At 38.8% G+C, this 25,676-nt stretch overlaps 3 protein-coding genes across 3 annotated transcripts; all 3 read left to right on the top strand.

Annotated features, from left to right (window-relative positions):
* LOC141331473 (butyrophilin subfamily 2 member A2-like) lies at positions 1–7,548 on the top strand. Its single transcript, XM_073836536.1, has 7 exons — positions 1–164; positions 285–338; positions 3,327–3,689; positions 3,846–3,956; positions 4,050–4,070; positions 4,205–4,246; positions 5,919–7,548. The coding sequence occupies exons 2-7, from the start codon at positions 287–289 to the stop codon at positions 6,551–6,553; spliced, it is 1,224 nt and encodes a 407-aa protein (XP_073692637.1). The 5' UTR covers positions 1–164; positions 285–286; the 3' UTR covers positions 6,554–7,548.
* Positions 7,549–10,047: 2,499 nt separating this feature from the next.
* Positions 10,048–17,557, top strand: LOC141331756 (myelin-oligodendrocyte glycoprotein-like). The gene is made up of 4 exons (XM_073836786.1): positions 10,048–10,142; positions 10,256–10,309; positions 16,583–16,942; positions 17,349–17,557. Exons 2-4 carry the CDS (start codon positions 10,258–10,260, stop codon positions 17,555–17,557), a joined length of 621 nt encoding a protein of 206 aa, XP_073692887.1. The 5' UTR covers positions 10,048–10,142; positions 10,256–10,257.
* A 4,154-nt stretch (positions 17,558–21,711) lies between these two features.
* On the top strand, positions 21,712–23,792 carry LOC141331474 (E3 ubiquitin-protein ligase TRIM39-like). The gene is made up of 2 exons (XM_073836538.1): positions 21,712–22,269; positions 22,380–23,792. Exons 1-2 carry the CDS (start codon positions 22,146–22,148, stop codon positions 22,976–22,978), a joined length of 723 nt encoding a protein of 240 aa, XP_073692639.1. The 5' UTR covers positions 21,712–22,145; the 3' UTR covers positions 22,979–23,792.
* Positions 23,793–25,676: the final 1,884 nt, after the last annotated feature.

The raw sequence follows: 25,676 nt of genomic DNA, 5'->3' as shown, positions 1-25,676 counted from the left end.
AACTGTAGTTAAAGTGAAAATAAAACTGGAGGAAAACAGGAGAACATTTGATTCCGACTTGTTTTATCATTCATATTTGACCCTTTAATGTGTTGAACACACCGAACAGCTCAAATTCATCTAAACCAGATTATTGTATCTTAACGGACGAGTCTTTGTCTCTGGTGAGTTTGTTTCCTCATTGAATACAACAGACTGATTGACTGAAAACTGTTCTTCTCATATAATTCTGGAAAAAAAAATCTCCATCAGAGTTTGTTTAGAGTCTGTCTGTATTTCCACAGGCATGTTGTCGATTATTATCGCTTTACTGGTGAATGTCCTCATAGAGACTTCTGGTAAGAACACCGCGAACACATTTGGATTTCATTCAGCTTCATGCCTTAAATATTTCAAACTTGATATGATCAACAAATGTATATATTTATAGACCAATATATGTTATATTTGTGATTTACATTTAAAATAGATATTTCTGCACTAAGTTAATACAGAATGTGGAAGGTGGTTTAAGCTAATCTAAGACAATCTTATCTCTAACTCTACTATAAAATATTATTTAAAGTCTTAAGTCCAAAAAGTAGGGGAGAGTGGGGACGGTTGCAACATGGCTTATATCTTCAAGCAGGAATAATATACAGAGATGATATTCATACTGAACATGCTTTATTGGCCCCTCATACTTCCTGGAAGAAATCAGCCACATGTGATCAGTCCTTCTAAAAAATAAATCAATTTCATGGTAAAAATAATATTATTCTTAAAGATTAGATTTTTGCATTGTAAAAACATAACATTTTAATCAGTGCTTTCTGAGCTTCTAATAGGCATAGCTAGTGTTTGTCAGTGATATTGTGTCTAGCTAATATACCAATTTTATCATGGCTATCACTGCTAGGGACAGTTGCAACACACTGATCCAACCGTCCCATCATGCTGTCCCTTACCACAACATTGATTTAAAAACTTGCCATAACATTACATTATTGTAAATTTATAATTATAATAACAATGAGCCCCTTTAATAGTTAGTCCTTTTTTTAAAGTGAATAGGTAAAAAATCTACTTGTTACTTAAAAATGTTTTTCATTTACTATTCTTAGTTTTTATACAGCCAATTGACCTTATTAAAGACCCTGACTGTGCACAAATAAAACTAAGAAATTGCAAAATTATATTTAAGAATGATTAAATTACATTTCATTGACTGTTGCAACAGTCCCCTGTTGTGGGACAGTTGCAACATTTCACTTTGCCTGTTTAAGTGCAAATTGTACGTATATTATATGTAAGATTGTAATAGGGATTAATTACACATATAATTTATAATTTAGCTCAAAGGGAATCGAATATGATTCAATAGGGAATTTGAACAGAATCGCTGTTTTACGGCTGTTTCAGAGTCGACCCGCGATTCTTTCACAAGTCGTTTAACAGGAACTCTGCAATGGATATTACTATCCAGAATATAGTGAAAACACTATATATTAGCACAGTAGCAAAATCAGCAGTTTAAGGCAATAACTTGTAAGCACAAAACACAAGATACTTATATTTTCTAATAAAAATACGATTTATTGGATAAACCTAAAACATACAAACTAATTTAACATAAACACACGCATTCACACAGGTTGCAGAAAGAGAAAGTGAGGAAAGAATGAGTTTAAAGGAATGAAAATATGAAGTCCCAAGTTAGCAATATGTGCAATTGCTTAGACCTGAACAACCATCAATCACTTAATTAACCCTCGTATTGAGTCTCTCAAAGAGGTTATTAAACTTTATATCAAAATGCACCAGTTCAGTAAGATTCTGGAGGTTACTTGCGCGTTGCCTTTGGGAATTCCTTTGGTTGCGTCGCTTCAGAAAGGGGGTTTCCCGAGGTTGCTGATTGGTTGGTTCTGTGGTCCTTTGTGTGCTTGGGCGTTGGCTGGATATGAGAGCGGAGCGCTGTTAAAGTTCAGGTCCGCGAAGACGTTTGGGTCAGTCGCGGCTTACACAAACTTAACTAGAAACGAAACTCTCAACGGAAAGAAATAAAAAGTATTAAAGTAAAAGACAGCAGTGGAATGGTCTCCTCATGTTTCCTTTAGAGGAGCGTCTGGCACACAGGCCAGGCAGCGTCAAGACGCGGCGTGAGAGACGTAAGGGAGCTTATAGTGAAGAGATAAGAGAGTGATTTTAGGGTGTCCTGGGTATTTAAACTCAGCTTTTGGACACCTCCCAAAATGATGTCTTGACCAATTAGAACATTGGCTGAACTCCGGTGGGCGGCTGGTTCCACCTTCCAAACCATAAATCACAATGTTATCTTATTAGTCCCGTGATCCCAAATTCCCGCTCTTTGCAGAGATAAATTTGGACATGATTTCTATAACAGGACTATAATACATTTCGCAAAGAATTGAATTACAGGAACATTTTGAGAATCCGATTTCCAGACCGTGCATATCAAACATCAATATAAACCATTAAACTATTCAATAGTTATCAAAAGGGACATACACAATGAGTGATTAAAACATAATAGGCAAATGTATGGGTTACATATATGAGTAGGAAATTATGTAGAGAAATGATGAGTTGCTCATGAGTCCTTTTAGCATAATTTTGGGTGCATATGTATATATACATATATCAATGGCAGTTTTCTGGGGATGTGAGGGTCTGTTCTCTAAGCGGGGAGGTCAAAGGGGTGTAGAAAGAATGTCAGTTTCCTGTGAGTGGGGGAGAGCAGCAAGCACAGTCTCTACTAGTGATGTCCAAGATGTGCATCTCTTTGACCATTAATCTTGGTTACTTGCTCCAAATTTGACAATCTCCTTCTTCGACAATCTCCTTCTTCGATTTGATTATGAAGAAGTGTCTTTTGTATTAATGTAGCGAGTTCTTAGTTAGTTAAGTTTCAGGTTGGCGGTCTGGCGCCAGGCTATCAAACGTCAGATTTATGACGGGGCCTCTTGTGGAATGTACGTCTGTAGAAGTGTTCTAACTTCTAATCGACTCTCTTAAATTGTCTGATTCGCGCTGAAATCCTACACATAATATGTACACATGTTGCAGCAATATGGGTGAGTAGCTGACAGATGCAGCTTTATTGTATTAAAATTTCAGCTTTCAAATACAGTCCCTGAGAAACTAAAGGAAATGCAAAGTTGTTGCAACTGTCCCCACTCTCCCCTAACACAGATTGTTGTTTACAGTCCCTACCTGTATTTCTAATGTGTGCAGATGCTAAATGCACAAGAACTAAAATCATTCTGATTAGTAAATATAGGAAATAAAGACTAATGCGTAAATATATTTAATTCTCTGTCTGTCAGTGTCGTTCACTGTAGTGGTTCCTGGTGATCCTGTAGTGTCTCATGTGGGATCCACAGTGATTCTGTCCTGCCGGATCTCTCCTCCTGAGAACGCTGAAGCTCTGGAGATCCGCTGGTACCGTCAGGATCAGTTCAGCAACCCTGTTCTCCTCTATAATCATGGGAAGATCCAGGACATCCAGGAGGAATCGTACAGGAGCCGAACCTCTTTTACTCTGTGGTCAGATCAGTCTGGTGGACTGAAGGATGGAGACGTCTCTCTACGGCTGGAGAAACTCACACTTCAGGATGAAGGTCTATTTCTCTGTTATGTGAGTGGAGACACATCATATGACAGCCGAGAAGTGCTTCTTAAAATTACTGGTGAGTAAAAAACTACAGTTCATTACCACATGTGCAGCATATTCTGTCTTTAGTCATGAAATAGGTTTTTGAGTTTTTTAGCATGAACTGAACATGAGCACTAATGTAAATGGCATTTAATACTGACTTTTAATGTTTTTTTTTTTTTTTTCTCAGATCAATCAGATTCATCAGGTCTATGGAAGGCTCTTTTCCTCATCGTTCTCACCTGTGCTTTTCTGGGTTTGGTTGGAATGATCCTCTACAAATACAGAGACAAACTAACTGGTACAATCTTGTTGAACATTTTAAAATATTTGACTTTTAGGAGTTTTTTGTTTCATGCATCTCATGTGTTGATATATTTAATCTGATTTGCAGGAAAGAAACCAACTAAAGAAAGTAAGTAACATCAAAAAGCCAGTACGGGACTGAAATATTCACAAACACTCATCTCTGTTATGGATAACCGTAGATGCTCTCAAGTACAACTGTAGTTTTCTTTAAAACATCAAATGGCTTGTTTTTTATTTCAGTTGTGGGAGAGGTAAATATAGAAGAACTAAGGAAACATGCAGGTATTACATCATCTTATTTATAGATATATATACAGTGGTGTGAAAAAAGTGTTGGCCCCCTTTTTTTTTATTTTTTTGCATGTTTGTCACACTTTAATTTTTCAGATCATCAAACAAATTTAAATATTAATCAAAGATAACACAAGTAACACAACATGCAGTTTTAGAATGAAGTTTTTTATTATGAAGGGAAAACCAAATCAAAACCCACATGGCCCTGTGTGAAAAATTGTTTGCCCCTAAACTGAATAACTGGTTGGGCCACCCTTAGCAGCAACAACTGCAATCAAGCGTTTGCGATAACTTGAATGAGTCTGTTACAGCGCTGTGCAGGAATTTTGGCCCACTTATCTTGGCAGAATTGTTTGTAATTCAGCCACATTGGAGGGTTTTCCAGCATGAACCGCCTTTTTAAGGTCATGCCACAGCATCTCAGTAGGATTCAGGTCAGGACTTTGACTAGGCCACTCCAAAGTTTTGTTTTTCTTCAGCCATTCAGAGGTGGATTTGCTGGCGTGTTTTGCATCATCGTCCTGCTGCAGAACCCAAGTTCACTTCACCTTGAGGTCACCAACAGATGGCCAGACATTGTCCTTCAGGATTTTTTGGTAGACAGCTGAACTCATGGTTTCATTGATCACAGCAAGTCTTCCAGGTCCAGAAGCAGCAAAACAGTCCCAGACCATCACACTACCACTACCAGATTTTACTGTTGGTATGATGGTCTTTTTCTGTAATGCTGTGTTACTTTTACGCCAGATGTAATGGGACACACACCTTCCAAAATGTTCAACTTTTGTCTCGTCAACCCACAGAGTATTTTCCCAAAAGTCTTGGTGATCATCAAGATGTGTTCTGACAAAACTGAGACGAGCCTTTATGTTCATTTTGCTCAGCAGCGGTTTTCGTCTTGGAACTCTGCCATGCAGGCCATTTTTGCCCAGTCTCTTTCTTATGGTGGAGTCATGAACACTGAGGCAAGAGAGGCCTGCAATTCTTTAGATTGTTGTGGGGTCTTTTGTGAGCTCTTGGATGAGTCGTCACTGCAATTCAATTCAATTCAATTCAATTCAATTCAAGTTTATTTGTATAGCGCTTTTCACAATACAAATCGTTGCAAAGCAGCTGTACAAAAAATGTAGGCTACTACAATATATTTAGTAGCTTATTAGTGGTGACAAAAAAAAAAGTAATGGTGTAATCAAAAACAGATGATGAACACTAATAGTAATGATTATGTGTTGCAATCAAACTTGTAGAAAAATTGTGTAGTGCTGTAAATGTTATGTTCCATGTTTTCGCCATTTGTGGATAATGGCTCTCACTGTGGTTCGCTGGAGTCCCAAAGCTTTAGCTTTAACCTTTTCCAAACTGAAATATCTCAATTACTTTCTTTCTCATCTGTTTCTGAATTTCTTTTGGATATCAACACGATGTGTAGCTTTTGAGGATCTTTTGGTCTACTTCACTTTGTCAGGCAGGTCCTATTTAAGTTCTTGATTGCGAACAGGTGTGGCCGTAATAATTTCAAAAAAATAAAAAATCAGGAAGGGGGCCAACACTTTTTCACACCACTGTACTTCATCTCAGTTATATATGCATATCTGTGTAAATATGATCTCACACAAGTTTCAGAAGATTAATTTTTCTTTATTTATTGTATTCCTCACAGTTCAGATCACTTTTGACCAACAGAATGAATCCGCAGATGTGATAGTTTCTCATGAAAGTAAATCAGTGAGGGTCAGTGATGGATATAAACACAACAGAGAGGGATTTCCCTATCATTTATGTGCATTAGGAGCCAACAAATTTTCCTCTGGTCGTCACTATTGGGAGGTAGATTTGGCAATTACACCTAATCCTCCCAAAGACTCCTGGTTAATTGGTGTGATGAAACCTGTAAATTTCAATCAAGCAGTAATCGAAACTAATTTTACTCCATCAAGTGGTTTCTGGTTCCTATGTTCAGATGGTCCTAATGGTTTTCACACCAACTATGTAAGACCTGTTACATTCTCACCGAGACCTGAACGACTGGGAGTTCTGTTAGATTATGGTAAAGGTCAGCTGTCATTTTACAACGTCAAAGAGAGGAAACATCTCCTGACCATCAGCACCAGCTTCTCTGGATCAGTCGTTCCTCTCTTCAATCCTGGTGTTGGTGATCAGAGTCAGCTTAGAATCCTGGATTGTCCAGAACCTTTAGAATCAGCTGAAGAGTCCAGTCAACCTTTACTGAGTAACATGGTTTCTGCACCAGACAAGGCCAGTGAGATGCAACACGTCAGAAGCAAACCATTATAATCAGTGATACGGTTTACATTGGATGCTACGTGATGGGTTACCATTAGAAAACTGGTCTGGACTTTGTAATACATTTCTTTTACAAAACATATTGTGTCTGACGTTGAAGATCTTAACTGATATTAACTATTTGTTTGAGCCTTTTCAATCTGGATTCCACACGTTTCATAGCACATAAACTGCGTTAGTGAAGGTTATTAATGAATTTTCACTTGCTGCGGACTCTGTCTGCCTGTCAATTTTCATTCTTCTGGATCTCAATGTGGCCAGTTGATTACTTTCTTTTCCCTTTTGGCCATCTTCTAAGATCTCTGGGTCTTAACTATCACTTCTATGCAGATGACACCAGGTGTTCATTCACTCAAAACCAGGTGACTTTCCTAGTGTTGCTTTCCTGGAACACTGCATTTCAGTGATAAAAATATGGATGTCTCAAAATTTTCTATGCCTCAACAGTGATAAGACGAATGTTATGCTTATTGGCTCAAAACCCCTACTACATAAAGCTGGACCTTCAACACTTACTGTACTGATGATTCTGTCCTGGAAATTCAAACATTGAATAGGGGGTGATATATGACGCTCAGTTAACATTTGATCCCAATGTTCAGAATACTGTGATGCTGTTATTTTTTTTCATCTCAGAAATACTGCACGAATTCACCCCATGCCCAATGTTTGTATCGACTTTAAAGTTCTCATGCTTACATATAAGACTCTGGTCTGGCTCCTTTGTACTTATTGGAACTTTTAACTTTAAAGTTTCTCACTTTTATTGTTTTTGATGTGTTTTTTTTTATTATCGCTCCTTCTTTTCCTTTTACACTGTACCCATTTAAGTGTAAAGTGCTTTGATAATGAACTCTTAAAGGCGCCATATAAAAATGCATTTATTATTATTATTATTATTATTATTATTATTAAGTACACCTTGATTTAAATTGTTGTTTTTATTGTTATTTTAATAGAAGACACAAATAAATCCAATATCTAAATGTGAATGATTTTTCTTTATAAATGGGGGTCTTGAACTCAATTCATTCATCCGCTGAAAATGAACAAAATAAAAGCAGATTCAAATTAACTCAGCCATTACTGAAGAGAAAAGATCCTACAGACACTTTATCCAAACTTGAATTGATTTATAAGTAGCTTTTGTGCACCAGTACTTTTTGGAGTCCACAAACCTTCCAATGAATTTAAAATTTAATTTAAAATCACTTTTTTCTCCAGTAATTAGTTGTGGTACCTCATATTCAGACAGCAGGTCTGGTTGGCTCTTCACCTGTATGACGCTCTTTCTTCAGTCAAACACAGGAGTGCTTTCCCCCAATGGAGACTGGAACAGTTGAGCTGCAAAAGAGATGATATGGATCATATCAGTAGTCTTGATGATTTGACAAACCGACCTCAGTACAAACTATAAACACACCAGCAGACATGATTCTGAAGGTGATGATACATGGGGCAACTTTTTGATCAATGTTGTTGGGCAATGGGCAACCAAGTGGAACATAGGGCCCATGACCAATCTAAAGTCTCCAAATCGAAAATTATTGTCCATTCTCAATGGGAAAATGCCCAAGCAACATCACTTAAAAAAGTTGTCCGTGTATCAGAGACTGTTTGACAATGGGTTGAGCTGCACATCACTAAAATAGAGACCAGTGGCCATTTCATAAAATTCTTAGACTATGTTTTACAAGTTTGTCATAAAATTTCTCCTTTAAAACTGATCATATATATATATTTTTTCAAGTAAATCTTACCATAGAGGTTAAGTTCATGTATCTCCAGGTGAACAACAAAATGTCACAACACTAGTCACTTGTCTAGATTTAATGTATTGATAAATTAATCAAAAATAATTTGAGAATATCAGCCATCATATGGAGGATGTCTACTGATGTGTTAAGATTTTCTAAAACCTATTTGCTTTCAAATGTATTTTTATTGCAAGTTTTTCATCAATATAGACATCGATGAACAAATGTTAGTCAGACATCCAGTAATATGACAATTTCTGTGCAGCATAGGAAGGTAGAAATAAGCTCATAAAATGTATGAGTTTCTGTGAGCTTTAGTGCAGTAGACCTGCTGATGACGTGTGTTTATTGAGGGTCATTAAACTGTGGTTAAAGCGAAAATTAAACAGAAGAAAGAACATGACAGCATTTGATTCTTTCACCGTTGTTCATTGGGAAATCAAACTAGTAAAAGCTGGTTGTGAAAGCAACTTAATGGACATGTTTTGGGCATTAATTGTTTTCAAAGAATTTTAACAATACAACAGCATCATAAAAGTACAGGAAATGCTCAGCAAAATATGTTATAAATAATATAATATAATATGACTGTTTTAATATGATATAAAGCACTATGAAAGCATCCTAACAGTGCAATCCTAACCTCTATTCCAAATGTTCTGATTTCTAAAGTTCATCATATGACTACAGAACACTGAATAAAGCACATAAGTCATGTGGACTTTATGTGATGAACAGAAATTGATCAGCTTGACACAACAGACTCAATGCAGACCCCAAATACAGAAATGAATGTGAACTAGGCCTACCTGTCCAAAGACGCTGCTCAGCTGGTTGGTCTACACCTTCTTCAAGACGTCCTCAATTCTTGCTTTCCTTCTTCTTGGTCACGTCGCTGGATGCCATCTTGTGAAGATCTGATTCTAAAATAAGAATTTAAGTTGCAGAATATAAGTGAACACATTTATTATTAGGAGATTTCTAAAGGCTAATGTGGCCTGACCTGCCTGTAGGTGGCTCTCTCTGTCCCTGCCATTCTGTATCCGGCAGTAAGAGACAATCAGTGTTAAGAACATTAACATAAATGTGAGACAATACATTTGTAAATAGATCAATGAATAACATACTGGACACGCTCACAGACATGCAAGTTTTATTTTCTAACAAGTGTAGTTTACTTAAGTATTTTCCGTAATATGTCACTATTTTGGTCTTTTGCTAGTTAAAACTATTTTGATTTCAGACTTAGAAGAGCTCCAATATGACACATTTATTAATAAGAAAGAATCAATCTATTCCTAACCCTATTAGAAGATCATATCCATCAGGTTCTAACAAAATGCAAATGTAAAAATACCCAAAGCTGTTTATTTATCAAACCCAACAGAATGATCATCTTCATCATCAATCCAAGTATTATATAGGCTACTATTGATCTATATATCGCTGCCTTTTCCTTACATATAAATTTCTACAGACTACAGTCGATATAACAGGATAAAATTGGGAAATATCTCATGTTATAGGTCAAGCGACAACTGTGGATTTTCCATTACATTCTGTCGCCTCATAACAACAGAAAACAGACAAACGTATGTTCACACAACAAATATCATTATAATCACATCTAACGGAATAACACCGGATATGAGTCGTTATTTATCATCTGATGGTATCTCTCTTACTGAGTCATCATCTTACGTTATTTTTAGAAAGCGAAAGTAAAACAGACAATTCAGGAGCGCGTTTGGATTGTCATTGGAGTCTATATTTTATCGTTTATTTTTGATGCATGTGATTTAACGGACGAGTCTTTGTCTCCGGTGAGTTTGTTTCCTCGATAGGACAGTTTGATCGATTATGGTTTTTATATCATTTATTCTGGAAAAATCTCCCTCATAGTTTGTTTTATTTGAGTCTGTCTGTTTTTTCATAGGCATGCTGTCGTTAACTATCGCTTTACTGGTGAATCTCCTCATAGAGACTTCGGGTAAGAACACGACAAACACCACATATATTGGACTTCGAGCAGTTCTATGACTTATTACATAAAGACTTTGTGAGATTAAAATATTAATATTCATGGAGTAACTCATACATGCAATCAATGTCAGTGGTAGCCTAGGCTATATTATTGCACTAGCCTACATTACTGCGGTCACGCCATCTCCGCTTAAATTGATATTGCGCGCCTATATAGATATTTACGGTAACAAACACTTCCGACCTAATACAGCGCATTTCATGTTATTCAACTACTTTTAAGAACTGCATATCAAAGTTAGGACCAATGCTATTAACAATCTCTCTATCTCCATCTCCATCTCATAAAAATACTATTAATCTGACATGCTCAAAAAATCATTCAAATATGAAATCAAATTCTTTTCTGCAAACTCCAACAGATTATTGTTCTGCATCTCCTCAAGTACCACTGTGGTGATTTTCAAGTTGTTTTACTGTATCATTTTTTTTAACAATTTCATACCAAAGTCGACAAATGCCATTTACATTGCTTTATAAATATAAATATATATATATATAAAAAATTAAATCAAATTGTTTTCTGCAAACTCCAACAGATTATTGTTCTGCATCTCCTCAAGTACCACTGTGGTGATTTTCAATTTGTTTTACTGTATCATTTTTTAATAATTTCATAACAAAATCAAGACAAATGCTATTTACTGTATTACCTCACTGTATCATATAGTTTAAAAATGTATAGAAATATAAAATCAAATTGTTCTCTGCAAATTCCTCAATAATCTTGTTCTACATCTCCCCAAATACCACTGACCTAATTTTCATGCTGTTTTACTGTATCATTTTTTTTAATAATTTCAAAGTCAAGACAAATGCTATTTACATTCTTGTATAGACATTTTAAAATTTCATAAAGATATAAAATAAAATTGTTTTTCGCAAATTTCTCCATAATCCTGTTCTACATCTCCTCAAGTACCACTGTGGTGATTTTCATGCTGTTTTACTGTATCATTTTTTTTTTTAAAGTTTCATACCAAAATCAAGACAAATGCTATTTACATTGCTGTATAGACATTTAAAAAATTTATAACAATATGAAATCAAATTGTTTTCCACAAATTTCAACAGAATCTTGTTCTGCATCTCCACAAGTACCACTGTGGTGATTTTCATGCTGTTTTACTTTTTTATTCTTTTACAAATTGCATGCCAAGTAAGGAAAAATAATATTGAATATTTTCTTTATGTATACAGTGTAGTGAATTTTACAGGAGACTCAACTCATTTTAACTTGGCCCACATAGGGACTCCAATTATGTAGTGAGTTCTGCTTTCGCCCACTATAAAAGCGAAATAGAGTAGTGATGGGTACTCGTGTCACAGATGACGTAATGATTCTTGGATCACATGTCACTTAATGTGCGGTTATGAGTACATCACATAAGAAAGATTGGTGGGATATCTAGCTTGTAGAACCTCTCACTGTATTATCAACACAAGGAAGACACAAGTGTAATAAAATAAATTTATTAACAAATGATAGACAAGAGTAATCAACTATTAAATGAATACAATAAATGCAAAAGGAATAAAGTGTATAAGATGCATAAAATGTGATTCAGTTGGGTGTTACTATGTCATAGCTATGTTATCTTATGGAAAGATAAACTGTTGCTACTCTGAAACAAATAAGGTAAAGAACCTTAGTATGCATCAAACAAATAAATGAGCTATTATTTGTTATCAACTGCAATCAGCTATACAATATCTAATGTAAATTAGAAAGATCATATACTGATAATACACAATGCCAAGGTCTCTGGAAGAGGATTGGAAGTGATATTTACGTTCTCTGTGGTTGATTGAGCAGTCCGGTAGCGGTGAATTCTTCCACTGGTTGTGCTGGGAGCAGTCAGTGGGAAAAGGAGCAGGAATCCGTTTCGACAGCCTTGAGCATGAAGCGCTGTAGGATGCTGATCTCCTGGAGCACCAAAGGGTCCTAAGATCTGGAACATGCAGATGTGGCCCTGGTGTAGGTGCTGAAGGCCCTTAGCTTGGAACACGCAAGCAAAGGTACCTGAAGTGAAGGTTTGCTTGCTGGAGCTCAACCTTGTTGCAAATGTCTGTTGCTCTTCTGCCTCTCTGGGCTAGAGACTCAGAACTTGTTCAATCCGCTTTGTCTCTCTCGGATGGAGACTTAGGACGTGCTGCATCTGTTGTTGCCTCGCTGGACGAAGACTCTGAACGTGGAAAATATCTCTTTCTTCACAGACAGAACGTGGTCGTATCTGCTGCTGCCTCACAGCTGGAGACTCGAAGCGTGGAGCGTCTGTTTCTGTCTCTCTGGACAGTAGGCTCAGAATGGTTGTGTCTGTTAGTGTCTCTCTCTTGTGGAGCTAGAGACTCAGAATGGAGGTATCTGTTGCTGCCTTCCCAGTAACGGGCCGCAGACTCAGAACGATTATCTGTTGCTGCCTTCCCTGTAATGGGCAGCAGACTCAGAAAGAAGTTTGATCTGTTACCGTCCCCTGGACGTGCCGGAGACTCAGAACGGAGGTGTAGCTGTTATTGTCTCACCCTTGCAGGTCAGACTCAGTACTTTGTTAGTGCTCTGTTAGTGTCTCACCCTGCTGGGCCTCAGACTCAGAACGATTATCTGTTAACGTCCCCTGGACGTGCCGGAGACTCAGAACAAGGAGTGTCTTTTGGAGAGGTATCTTTATACCTTTCCGATGAGGAGGAGATTGCATTTTGGTGCTTCTCCATTTCCATGCTGTGATTGGCTGGTTCCATCAGAGCGGGGGACATGGGGTAGCCCACCCTTCTTTCCTCTTGTGGAAGTCATTTGCATAGTCCAAACACAAAGTTAGAAAAGTGTCAATAATGTTTTACTGGTGCATTTCTCACTTTCCAAAACACAATCAGAAAACATTTGGTCATGTAATGAACACATTAAGTCCAAACATGATGGGAAAAGATTGAACTGTCATGCATGCATTCATTTGTCCATTAACAGCTGAGTTTGTGTAAGATGTTGCACTACACATCGCTGTCAGTGAGAATACTTATTTCTCTGAATAAGTATAAGATGTGTGTGTTATGGTTCGCATCAGTTCAAGGTTTGAAAACATAGTTATGAATGGATTTGGATGGATCTTTGTGATCTCTCTTTGTTTCACCCATTGCTGCTGCGTCTGGAGATCCTTAGGAATTTTTATGGCTGTCACAGGACCAAACCTTAGGAAGCAGTTTCAAGGTGGGTGAAGGGCAGAAACTGCGTCTTGACCAATAGGAAGTTCTGTCCTTCCCAGGTTTTTGTCCCAAAGGTCTCTTCTTGCCCTCAAAGAGGTCCTGGCATCCTTATCTGATGGCGTTGGACAGTTTGCTTATGTTAGTCCACCAAGATCCAATCAAAATGTAGCAAACCTTTGTCCACTATTGTGGTCAGGGAGGGGCCCTTGCCATAAACTGGGCCCTGGAATGCGTGGTCCACTACAACAGGTTTAATAAAATCATAAAAACATGAAACTTTCATTTAACTTTCATTTTGTTTAACTTTCATTTCTTATACTATTGACTATTTCTCTATATAGACACTAGGGATGTCACAATACTCAATATAATATCGAACCGTTCGGTACGACATCCACGGTTCAATACGCTCTTGTGAATTGCGGTTTTTCGGTTTTGCATCTAAATATCTTCCTTCCTTTTATTTCTCTTGGAATTTGCTGTATGTTTGCCCACGATTTCATGTGCTGAAATGAGAAAACGCTTCCCGTCTTATATTTGAAAAAAAAAAAAATAACGCAACACGCAGAGCATCTTCCATTCTAATGACATGCAATGATAAGCCTTTCTAAACCTGTTGTCCAACAAAAGTTATAAAAACAAGTTACAAAAACATAACTTGTTTTTAATTCACAACATCAGTCGAGTGTTTGAAATAACTTCCTTATGTTGTGATCTGATGTGGATTCTCATCACAGAATGAGGCAGACGATAAATTCTATACTCATATTCAATGTATGTCGATTAGCAATGGCTTATGAAAATACCCGAGATGGCTTGAAGAACACAGATAAACCATATATTATTGCAGACGAGTGTTTATTGTCCTTAGATTTCATCATTCAAAACGTTTACCTTTATATGTTGTTTTTAATAAGTTACAGCAATAGCGATGCTTTTATCCATATTAGAGAAGCTGGAACGGAACGTTATTAGCGCTACTACTTTGATGCATGTGTGTTTTGTTTTGTTTTTGCACAAGGGCGCCCTCTGGCATCCAGTATGAATGAAACCCATTCTATTTTGCGTAAAAATAAAAAAATATATACCTATCTCAAAAGAAAAATTAAGCAGACACACACTAAACCACACTTTATCTAGTGTGCAGAGGTTTACAGGAGTATTTTGTTAATTTGTTCCAAAAAAAAAAAACACACTGAAGTGGCAAGATATCAGAACCGAACCGAACCGAACCGAACCGAAAACCGTGGTTAAAAACCGAGGTACATATTGAACCGTGGACTAACTGTATTGTTGCATCCCTAATAGACACTTTTAATAAAATCATAAAATATGAAATCACTCCAACAGATTATTGTTCTGCATCTCAAGTACTACTGTGGTGATTTTCAAGTTGTTTTACGTTTCAATCTTTTAAAATTGCATACCAAAGTAAGGAAAAAGTACTATTGAATATTTCTTTATATAGACATGTTTATTAAAATCATAAAAAATATAATAAAATATAAATAAAAACGAAATCAAATGTTCATGCAGTTTTACTGTTTCATAATCTTTTTTAACTAATTGCATACCAAAGTAAGGAAAAATACTATTAACTCTCTCTATATAGACGTAAGTGTAAGATGTAAGAGGGGGTGGGGGTAGGACTAATAGTCTGTTTTTAGAGTTACCAGAAAATAATTTAATTTCATATTTTTATGATTTTATTAATCATGTCTTTATAGAGAAATATTAAATAGTATTGGTCCAGATTTGGTATGCAATTATAAAAAAATAAAACTGCGTGTTAAACTGCATGAAAATCACCACAGTTGTACATGAGGAGATGCAGAACAATAATCTGTTGGAGTTTTCAGAAAACAATTTGAATTCATATATATATATATATATATATATATATATATATATATATAAAGCAATGTAAATAGCATTTGTCGACTTTGGTATGAAATTACTAAAAAATGATACAGTAAAACAACTTGAAAATCACCACAGTGGTACTTGAGGAGATGCAGAACAATAATCTGTTGGAGTTTGCAGAAAAGAATTTGATTTCATATTTGAATGATTTTTTGAGCATGTCAGATTAATAGTATTTTTATGAGATGGAGATGGAGATAGAGAGATTGTTAATAGCATTGGTCCTAACTTTGATATGCAGTTCTTAAAAGTAGTTGAATAACATGAAATGCGCTGTATTAGGTCGGAAGTGTTTGTTACCGTAAATATCTATATAGGCGCGCAATATCAATTTAAACGGAGATGGCGTGACCGCACTTTTACGAAGCGCAGATGGTGTGACTGCAGTCCTACATTGTATACGGAATGTGTTTAGACATGTAAAGTGATTAAGGACAACCTGAGAAAGTAAACTCTATGATCGATCTCAGCTCGCTTGAAAACTTCCAAACTCGGTCCTTGTGGGCTGCTGTCCTTCAGAGTTTAGCTCCAACTTGCCTCAACACACCTGCATTCATATGAAATTTCCGATCACATGGGTTACTGATAAAATGACTGGATTTCACCTGTGAAAATGTGCAGAACAACAACGAGCCTTTTGAATTGAATTTTTGTTTTAAATATGTGACCCTGGATCACAAAACCAGTCATAAGGGTCGATTAAGGAAAGCTGAATAAATAAACTTTTCATTGGTGTATGGTTTGTTAGAATAGGACAGTATTTGGCTGAGATACAACTATTTGTAAATCTGGAATCTGAGGGTGCAAAAAAATCTAAATATTGAGAAAATCGCCTTTAAAGTTGTCCAAACAAAGTTCTTAGCAATGCATATTACTAATCAAAAATTTTAGATATATTTAAGTTGGGAAATTAACAAAATATTTTCATGGAACATGATCTTTACTTAATAACCGATAATTTTGACCTATACAATGTATTGTTGGCTATTGCTACAAATATACCTGTGCTACTTAAGACTGGTTTTGTGCTCCAGAGTCACATATATAGATTACAGTTTAAAGCACTGTATATATCATTGATTATGTCTGTGTCTGTCAGTGTCGTTCTCTGTAGTGGTTCCTGGTGATCCTGTAGTGTCTCATGTGGGATCCACAGTGATTCTGTCCTGCCGGATCTCTCCTCCTGAGAACGCTGAAGCTCTGGAGATCCGCTGGTACCGTCAGGATCAGTTCAACAATCCTGTTCTCCTCTATAATCGTGGGAAGATCCAGGATATACAGGAATGTTTCAGGAACCGAACCTCTTTGACTCCTCAGTCAGATCAGTCTGGAGGACTGAAGGATGGAGACGTCTCTCTACGGCTGGAGAAACTCGCATTTCAGGATGAAGGTCCATTTCACTGTTATGTTAGTGGAGACAGACAATATGACAGCAAAGTAGTAAATCTCAAAATCACTGGTGAGTCAAAAACTCCAATTCATTGTTTTAATGGATTTCTTCGCCTCATTAAAGAAATAGTTCTCCTGTAGAAATGATTCTCCATCATGTTGCTCCTAAATGATTTTTTTCCTGTGGTGTTTATCAGATTCAATAATGGGCTGTTGAGAGCAGCAAGAAAATAAAATAAAGACCACATAGAAGTATCAAAACAGTAGTTCAGAATATTCTCAAGTCTTTGTTGTTCGGTAGCTTTTTGTGAAGAACAGACTGACATTGGACTTATTTTAGAAAAACTTTAACATCATGAAGCTAATGTGAATGACATTCCATGCTGAATTTGATTGTTGTTGTTTTGTCTAAATTTATTTTATAATTTCTATATTTTGCTGTATATTTTATTATGATTTACATATTTCATTTCCAGAGAGGAGTTCTTTCTCAGATCAGTCAGATTCATCAGGTCCATGGAAGGCTCTTTTCCTCACTTTTCTCATCTTTGCTATTCTGGGTTTGGTTGGGATGATTCTCTACAAATACAGAAACAAATTAAAGCTGCAAGCAGCGATGAACGGGCCCTCGCACACGGGCTCACCACCGACCGGTGGCTTTAGGAACACAGCAAATGGTGGGTAGTATTCTTTTAATACAGTAAAAATAGGAGAAATATGTCAAAGTCACTTAAATGTGCCAAATTTCCTGCTGCCAGCTGGTGGCGCTATGCCTATAACTGATTATTGGCATGTAGATGTGTTCAGGCCACCACTTTCATCAAACATATGAAGTTTGGTGCAGATTGACCTTGGTATGTTTGAGTTAGTGAAAGTATGATATATCCTGCTGCCAACAGGTGGCACTATGATAATATCTGAATATTGGCCTTTAGGTGTCTTCAGGCCAGGACTCTTACCAAGCCTGTGAAGTTTGAGGCAGATCGGACATTTTATGGCTGAGTTATAACAACTTCTATGTCCATGGCGAAACATCAAATTTTGTAACGCCGCCACAGACACGCCCTTTAACGAAAACTCAAGATCTTCGCAATTTAACATCTCTAAGACCTCTAGATCAGACTGACCAAATATAATGTTGATATCATTAAATCTCTAGGAGGAGTTTGATACAAGTCATTTCCTGTTGCCAACAGGTGGCGCTGTGATTATAATAGAATATTGGCCTTGAGATGTGTTCAGGCCAGGACTCTTATCAAATATGTGAAGTTTGAGGCAAATCGGACATTTTATGGCTGAGTTATAACAAGTTTTATATCCATGGCGAGACCTCTCAATTTGTCAGGCTGCCACGGACACTCCCTTTACCGAAAACTCAAGATCTTCACAATTTAACATCCCTAAGGCCTTTATATTAGACTGACCGATTTTGGTGTTGATCTGTATAAATTTCTAGGAGGAGTTTGTTGCAGAGTACAGCATGACACTTCCTGTTGCCAGCAGGTGGCGCTATGACTATAACTGAATATGGAAATTTAGATGTCTTCAGGTCAGGAGTGTTATCACACATGTGAAGTTTGGGACAGATCGGACATTTTATGCCTAAGTTATAGCAACTTCCTTTTTCATGGCGAAACATCGAAATTTGCGAGGCCGTCACGGACACGCCCTCCGATGAAAACTCTAGATCTTCACGATTTAACGTCGCAAAGGGCTTTAGATTAGACTCACCAAATTTGCTGTTGATCGGAATAATTCTCTAGGAGGAGTTCGTTCAAGTATGACACCTGAAAATGGCAAAAATGACACAAATTTTGCTGAGAAAATTAATAATAACCGACTTCCTGTTGGGTTTCGGTGTTACATGTGTGTACCGATTTTTGTGCATGTACGATAATCACAGCTGCGTCTCGTAGCCATGCATCGGGCCCCCACTTTCCATCAGACAAAAAGATGGTTGCTGTATTCACAAGCGCCCTTTTATACTAGTAGGCGCCTTGTTAATGACGTCATGGGCCCTCATGACGCCACTAGGCGAAAGGAGGTCTTGAACAGCAGCAGCGAAGAGCGGAGGCTCAATACAGAAGAACTCTCGATCGAGAGGAAGCCTGCAACACCCTGACAACGCTCACCGTGGCAGGACAGTCTGGGAGAGGGGGTGCTAACCAACAGAACTCATACTAATGAGGGGAGCCCCACTACACTCAAACCCCTAAGTGCTATCTGATAGAGCTTGTGAGAAATCAGCCTAAACAAGAGCCTCCATGGAGGGGAATCTTGTCGGCACAACTCTCAGGGAGAGGAGGCCTGAAAATCCCTACACTTAGGGCTTCACCTTCTTAGGGGGGTTCCTAAACTGCCCTCTCTCACTAAAGAAACTTCTTTCTTTCCCTTTTGACAGGGCCCTGGGGAGCGGGGCCTACAGTGCACTGACTCACCAAGAGAGGCAGCCCATGCGCTCAACCCTGGGTTGCACCTATCTTCTAAGGGTGGGGAACCTACCCAACCTCCCGGTCTTCACACTCAGACGAGCGGAGTCTGGAGAGACTCTTACCACGGGACGGGGTAGACTGCTGCCCCAGTGGATGGGTGAACATGCGTATGCAGGTTTGCCACATTGAGCTCCAACGGCGGAGGCTCCGGGCGAGAAACACTCGGTGGTGCTTGCTTAGGGGAGCCTAACAACGCTTCTAACCCCACAGGAGTTAACAGAAGTGGAGGTCCAGACACTACCTCAGGAAGAGGGGAGACCTAACTACACTTGGCATTCGGGGACCAGGGGGCTCAGATTAAGGAGCCCAAACTAAGTCTCACCCAAGCGGAGCTGGAAGACAAACATGTACACACACATATAACACCCAGATATGTCAGTTCGTATACCGGGCCTGTCAGAATGCGTTAGTAACTTCATCATAGGCCCGGCCCCGGAGTCTAGGAGTAGGACAGGAAGGCAGGCGGCCGAGCGGGCGCGAGGGGCGAAAGGGAGGGACCTCAGGTACCCGACTCCTGCCTGCTTTGACGCCGGCGCTGGATCGTCTCCCTGAGATCCGGCTTCCTACGCCGCGCATCGCGCCTCCTCTGAGACCTGCTCCGTGGAGGTGGAGGGCCTCGAGCGGCCACACTAGCCACCTGGCCCTGTCTCCGGCCCTGGGGCCAGGACGGGCCAGGCTGTCTATGCTGGTCGGGTGCGGGCGCGGACCGGCGAGGGATGAAGGACTTAAAAGCCGCTGAGCGCGCCTTCGCCTCCCTGAACTTCTCCACCACCGTCTGTACAGACGTGCCGAAAAGTTCGGAAGGCGAAACCGGGGCATCGAGGAGAAAACGCTTCTCTTTCTCCCCGATGCCCGTCAGGTTCACCCACAGATGTCTCTCTGTGGCCACCAAAGCAGACATAGCGCGATCAACAGCGGTCGCTGTCTGTCTGGTGGCCCTCAGAGAGAGATCAGTGGTGCGGCGCAGCTCAGTCATCTCCTCCGGGGAAAGCCCCAGGCCCTGGTCCAGATCTTTTAGTAGGTCGGCCTGGTACGCCTGCAACACCGCTACAGTGTGCAGGGCGGCACCAGCCTGACCTACTGCCGCGTATGCCCTGCCGTTCAGCCGCGATGTCTCCTTGAGCGGCTTATTCGGCAGGGTTGGAGCCGTGAGTGTCGACGTCCCTCCCGAGGAAAGATACGCAGCCAGGGTATCTTCCACCGGGGGCATCGACACATACCCGTGCTCGGGCATTCCCTGGACATCAGCATAATTGACATGCTGATGTCTGGTAATGCGGGCCGAGTAAGGTTTATCCCATGCCTTCTCGACCTCAGCATGGAGGTCGGGAAGGAATGGGAGGCTCAAAGGAGGTGGCCTGACATGGCCAGGAAGATATCTCTCACCAAGCCTGCCGTGAGAGACCTCTTCCTGCGCGCGCCGCCACGGCAGATCTAACCTCGCGGCGGCGCGCCCCATGACGTCCATCAGCTCCTCATAAGCGGGGCAGGAGGGCTGGATGGGCTCAAAAGACTCATCTTCGCCCATCTCAGCCTCTTCCTGCTCGCCCTGGCTAGCAGCCAACAGCACACTCGCCGCTGGATCTGAGGATGTGAGAGACAACACATCCTCATCCAGCAGCGCGCCCTCGTCTCCCGCTGACGAGCGCGAGAGAGACACGCCTCTCTGAAACTCGTCAGCGAGCTCCACCTGCGAACCCCACGATCTCAGCCGCCGGGCAGCCTCAGCTGCCGCGGGACCAGAGCCACGTGGGGGAGGCGGATGTCCTGATCCCCTCGAGAATAAGGACAAACGAGAGCGGAGCTTTTTGATAGAAAAGCTCTCACAGTGTACGCACTCCGCCCCCTCAAGGACGGAGCGCGCGTGCTGCTCACCCAAACATATCACGCATAAATCGTGCGAATCATCCGGTGTCAGACTCCGCGGACACGGATCAGCACACTTCCTAAATTGCTTACCTCCGGACATTGCCATCAAACTCACGCTTAGAACAAGGTGATCTGAAGAACAAAAAGATGGTTGCTGTATTCACAAGCGCCCTTTTATACTAGTAGGCGCCTTGTTAATGACGTCATGGGCTGGCGCCGGTCAATGTCAAGTTCATTGCCGTTGTTTTATAAGAGCTTCAGAACCGGTCACGCTGAAGGCAGTTCCCAAAGTGTCCTAACCAGGACGCAGCGTAGAGTTCCCTCCGGAAGGGAACTTTCTGATACAGCTAAAGGCATCTTATTTTTTTATGCTAGTCAAAGCATGAAAGGGTTAAAATGTAATTTAATATGGTTTTCAGAGTTGTAGTATTAAACTTTGCATTGAAAATTTACTCTTATTTTAGATTGTGAGGAGGGAACTATGGAAAAACTGACAAAAGGAGGTATTTGAAGATGTTTGTTCTTTGCTATGTTTTCTAAGAACTGTAACTGCTGAAATGATTCACTAATTGTTAAATAAACTGTCTGCTACATGTATGTTATAGCAGACAATACCATGAATATGACAGGTTTGGTGAGTCTAGTGGAAATAGATAAAAATATCCACACACACATTAAATAATCCAGCATTGTCATTTCACAACAACAATAGCCAAATATTTATAAACCAGTCTGTTTCAGAGATCTGAAAGCATCAGTGAAAACCCTTCTGTTTTGTATTTCTACAATTTATCATATAATGTATCATATTTCATAAGCTATTTTATCAGAATAAAGCGCCTCCTGTGTGACACTCTCACTGTCATGCAATTATTCACTCATTAATACTGTTATTACCGTTATTTACTTTCCATGAAAGACACAGTTCTGTTGCATATTGATACTAGATGTTCTCAAGCTGTAGTTCACTCACAAATTATCTTTTATATTTTAGTTGTAGGAGATGTAAATATAGAGGAACTGAGGAAACATGCAGGTAAGACATCATCTCATTTTTATAAGCATATATTTCATAATATAGGTCTAAATATCATATTTTGTACGTGAGGATTAATAATTGTTGCTTATGTATTTTTTTTCTCACAGTTGAGATCACTATTGACCATGAGCGTTCACATCCAGATCTGAAGGTTTCTAAGAACTGTAAAATCGTGAGGGACAGTCCAGACTATAATCACACTGGAGAGGGATTTCCATATGAATTATGTGCATCTGGAGCACAAACATTTACCTCTGGTCGTCACTATTGGGAGGTAGAGCTGGGACGAGAAAATACACCTCCTAAAAACTACTGGTTAATTGGTGTAGTGAAAGAGGGATATTTTGCTGTAAGAGACAGATCTGTTTTAACTCCATGGAGTGGTTACTGGTTCTTGTGTTCAGACGGTCCTAATGGCTTTCACACTAACACTGATCCACCAGTTAAACTCTCACTGACACCGAGACCTGAACGACTGGGAGTTCTGTTAGATTATGATGATGGTCAGCTGTCATTTTACAACGTCAAAGAGAGGAAACATCTCCTGACCATCAGCACCAGATTCTCTGGGCCAGTCGTTCCTCTCTTCAATCCTGGGGTTGGTGATGTGGGTGGGCTTATAATCCTGGATTGTCCAGAAACTGTAGAATCAGCTGAAGAGTCCAGTCAACCTTTACTGGAAAGAAACAACACCTCAGACGCCTGACTGACCAATGCAGGATGTAAAGCAGGTTGTATGTCCACAATAACACTAATCTTCATCTGAGTTCAAGACCATGGGTTTGATTCCCAGTCTTTTTATATGACGTATTACTAGTATTTGGTCAAAATGTTCAAGTGGTTTTAAAGGCCTGAAGTGTGTGTAGAACAGGGATGGACAACACTGGTCCGGTTCACTGTCCTCATGAGTTTAGCTCCAATCCAAATCAAACACGACTGAAGAATCTAACAAAGGTCATTCAGGATTACTAGAAAATGACAGGCAGGTGTGTTTAATTGGGGATGGAGCAAAACTGCAAACTCTGAAAAATAAATTATCCATAATTGTGTTTTCACAGTGATGCATAGAAGAACCATTACTGGTTACCCAAAGAACATTTCAGTTCAGAGTAAAGAACATTTGAAAAATCTAAAGAACCTTTACATTATAAAGAAGCTTTTGCTCAATGGGAAAATTCCATGGATGTTAAAGTTTCCTCACGGAACCATCGACGCCAATTACTGTAGAACCTGATTAACATTTCTTATAGTGTTGTAAGAATGCTAGTACATGAGTTTCAATACTTTTTACTTTAAAACAAGCTTCTGGATGTCTGTTCATCAGTCTTTATGTAACGAACGACAATTTAATTGTGGTGTTTCTAATTCAGTGATACAGTATCACATGACAAGATCAAATCAATTGCTGCACTCTATTCATATATTTATGGGTCATATAGATACTTATATATATTAAATTATGTATGTGTTTATGTGCAATTGGGTACTGTACAGGATACTTAACGTGCATTTAGTTGGCAGTCTACAGGATGAGGTGAATTGTTTGTACAGTCTTCATCACATAATAAACTGCCTTTCTTAAGCACTCAACTCTTTTCTATAGTGATGACTGGGACTGTTTTAATATGATCTAACTGTTTTGAAGTTATATTTTGAGTGAGGAAAATGAGAAAAAAATGTGAGATACCTGTCCAAAGACGCTGTTCAGCAGGTTGGTCTTCATCTTCTTCATGGTGTTATCATTTAATGTCTTGCTTTTCTTTTCACTCAATAATTATTAAATATAATTCATTTTAAGGTTTTTAATTTCACAGCACAATGTTGTGAAGCATTAATTTTACTTTGCTTGGTTAAAAAAAGCTATTTTATGTTGCATACAAAGGCATATTGATCATAGATATGCAAATTAGATCATATAACTAAATTTTATATTTCACCCTCATTTCCTTCAAAAAATCAATTTTACTCTCCGTACAAAAATACTCACACTCAGGACCTTAAGGACAAAAATGTCCACATTGAAACCCATTAAAATTTGAAGCCTTGCTGATAGAATGAATGCCTATTAGCAAATATTGCATGATTTTATAGTCAAATGGCCCTGGGTTCTAAAAAAAAATGCAGTTTTAATGGTTATAAATGTGGACAATTTTGTTCTTAAGGTCCTGAGTGTGAGTATTTTTTGTACTGAGAGTAAAATAGATTTTTTTTTTAAGGAAATGAGGGTGAAATATTAAAATTTCAATAAAAATAAACACCTGAGCCAAAATGTATGCAGTTGGCATTAACACAGCCACACTTATAACACAAACAAAACTGAAATGGACAAAAATGTCCATAAGGTCGCACAAGGGTTAATTAAAAACTGAGTGATTGCTATTGTGCTTTTGCTTCATCAGACAATCTCTCCTCTAGAGTATGGCTTGTCATTATCTGAAATGTTGATGAATACGCACTACACTTCTATCTTACTCAAAACAGAAAGGAAATGTGAAGATAAAGCAGAAACTCAAGCAACTAAAAAGAAAAACAGCAGTTCTACTATGACAGAACAGCAAAGTATCTCCAACGATTAGTAGCTGATGACATTGTCAGCCACAGTAATGCAGGAAGTAGCTCCAAGATCCTACAACGTGGAAAAAAAAGAGCATGTAGTGTCTTACACTCTTAAAAATAAAGGTGCTTTAAGAGGTTCTTCACAACGATGCCATAGAAGAACCATTTTGGTTCCACAAAGAACCATTCAGTCAAAGGTTCTTTAAAGAACCATCTCTTTCTTACCATTTTATAATCTGAAGAACCTTCTTTCGAAACAAAGAACCTTTAGTAAAACAGAAAGGTTCTTCAAACGTTAAAGGTTGTTTATGGAACCATTTAGACATAATAAGGTTCTTCTGTGGCATCATGAAGCACCTTTATTTTTAAGAGTAGAGTATCACAAAAGACTGAAAAAGAAGTAAAGGAGTTGAACTGAAACAGCACTGACTCCAACACTGATTCACATACAGACACACAAACATCAGACAGTCAAACATTTGTGCTCAGAAAATCTAAGAGATACATTAAAAGACCTGTAAGACTCAATCTGTAAGAACTGCTGAAAGTATAGCAATGAAAAAATGTGCATCTCAATATTTGATCATCTGTAAGTGTAAACGTAAACATTGGGTTAAAAATGTTATACAATTTAAGATGTTACAAAAGTTGTTCATGTATACTTGAAAGAAAAGGGGATGTAATACTCATTCATTGTGCCTGTTGTTCAAATACAGACCACTAGATGGCACAGCTGTGTTAAGAGATGACATGCAGGAAAAATAAAATAGTAAATGTTGTACATGTAACCCATCTAGAGCCCAAACATTGACCTCTGGGGCCTGTTTCAATAAGGAGGTTCAACCAAC

The sequence above is a fragment of the Garra rufa genome, chromosome 3 (genome assembly GCF_049309525.1).
Source record: "Garra rufa chromosome 3, GarRuf1.0, whole genome shotgun sequence".
Taxonomy (NCBI): Eukaryota; Metazoa; Chordata; class Actinopteri; order Cypriniformes; family Cyprinidae; genus Garra; species Garra rufa.
The sequence above is the reverse complement of the archived record's forward strand: the minus strand, read 5'-3'. Positions and strand labels throughout refer to the sequence as shown.

Coding starts and splice junctions, on each gene's coding strand:
- LOC141331756 (XM_073836786.1), top strand. CDS start 10,258: ATGCTGTCGTTAACTATCGCTTTACTGGTGAATCTCCTCATAGAGACT. Junction 10,310..16,582: donor TCTCCTCATAGAGACTTCGG/GTAAGAACACGA, acceptor TGTGTCTGTCAG/TGTCGTTCTCTGTAGTGGTT. Junction 16,943..17,348: donor AGTAAATCTCAAAATCACTG/GTGAGTCAAAAA, acceptor TTTCATTTCCAG/AGAGGAGTTCTTTCTCAGAT.
- LOC141331474 (XM_073836538.1), top strand. CDS start 22,146: ATGAAAGACACAGTTCTGTTGCATATTGATACTAGATGTTCTCAAGCT. Junction 22,270..22,379: donor GGAACTGAGGAAACATGCAG/GTAAGACATCAT, acceptor TTTTTCTCACAG/TTGAGATCACTATTGACCAT.
- LOC141331473 (XM_073836536.1), top strand. CDS start 287: ATGTTGTCGATTATTATCGCTTTACTGGTGAATGTCCTCATAGAGACT. Junction 3,690..3,845: donor AGTGCTTCTTAAAATTACTG/GTGAGTAAAAAA, acceptor TTTTTTTCTCAG/ATCAATCAGATTCATCAGGT. Junction 4,247..5,918: donor AGAACTAAGGAAACATGCAG/GTATTACATCAT, acceptor TATTCCTCACAG/TTCAGATCACTTTTGACCAA.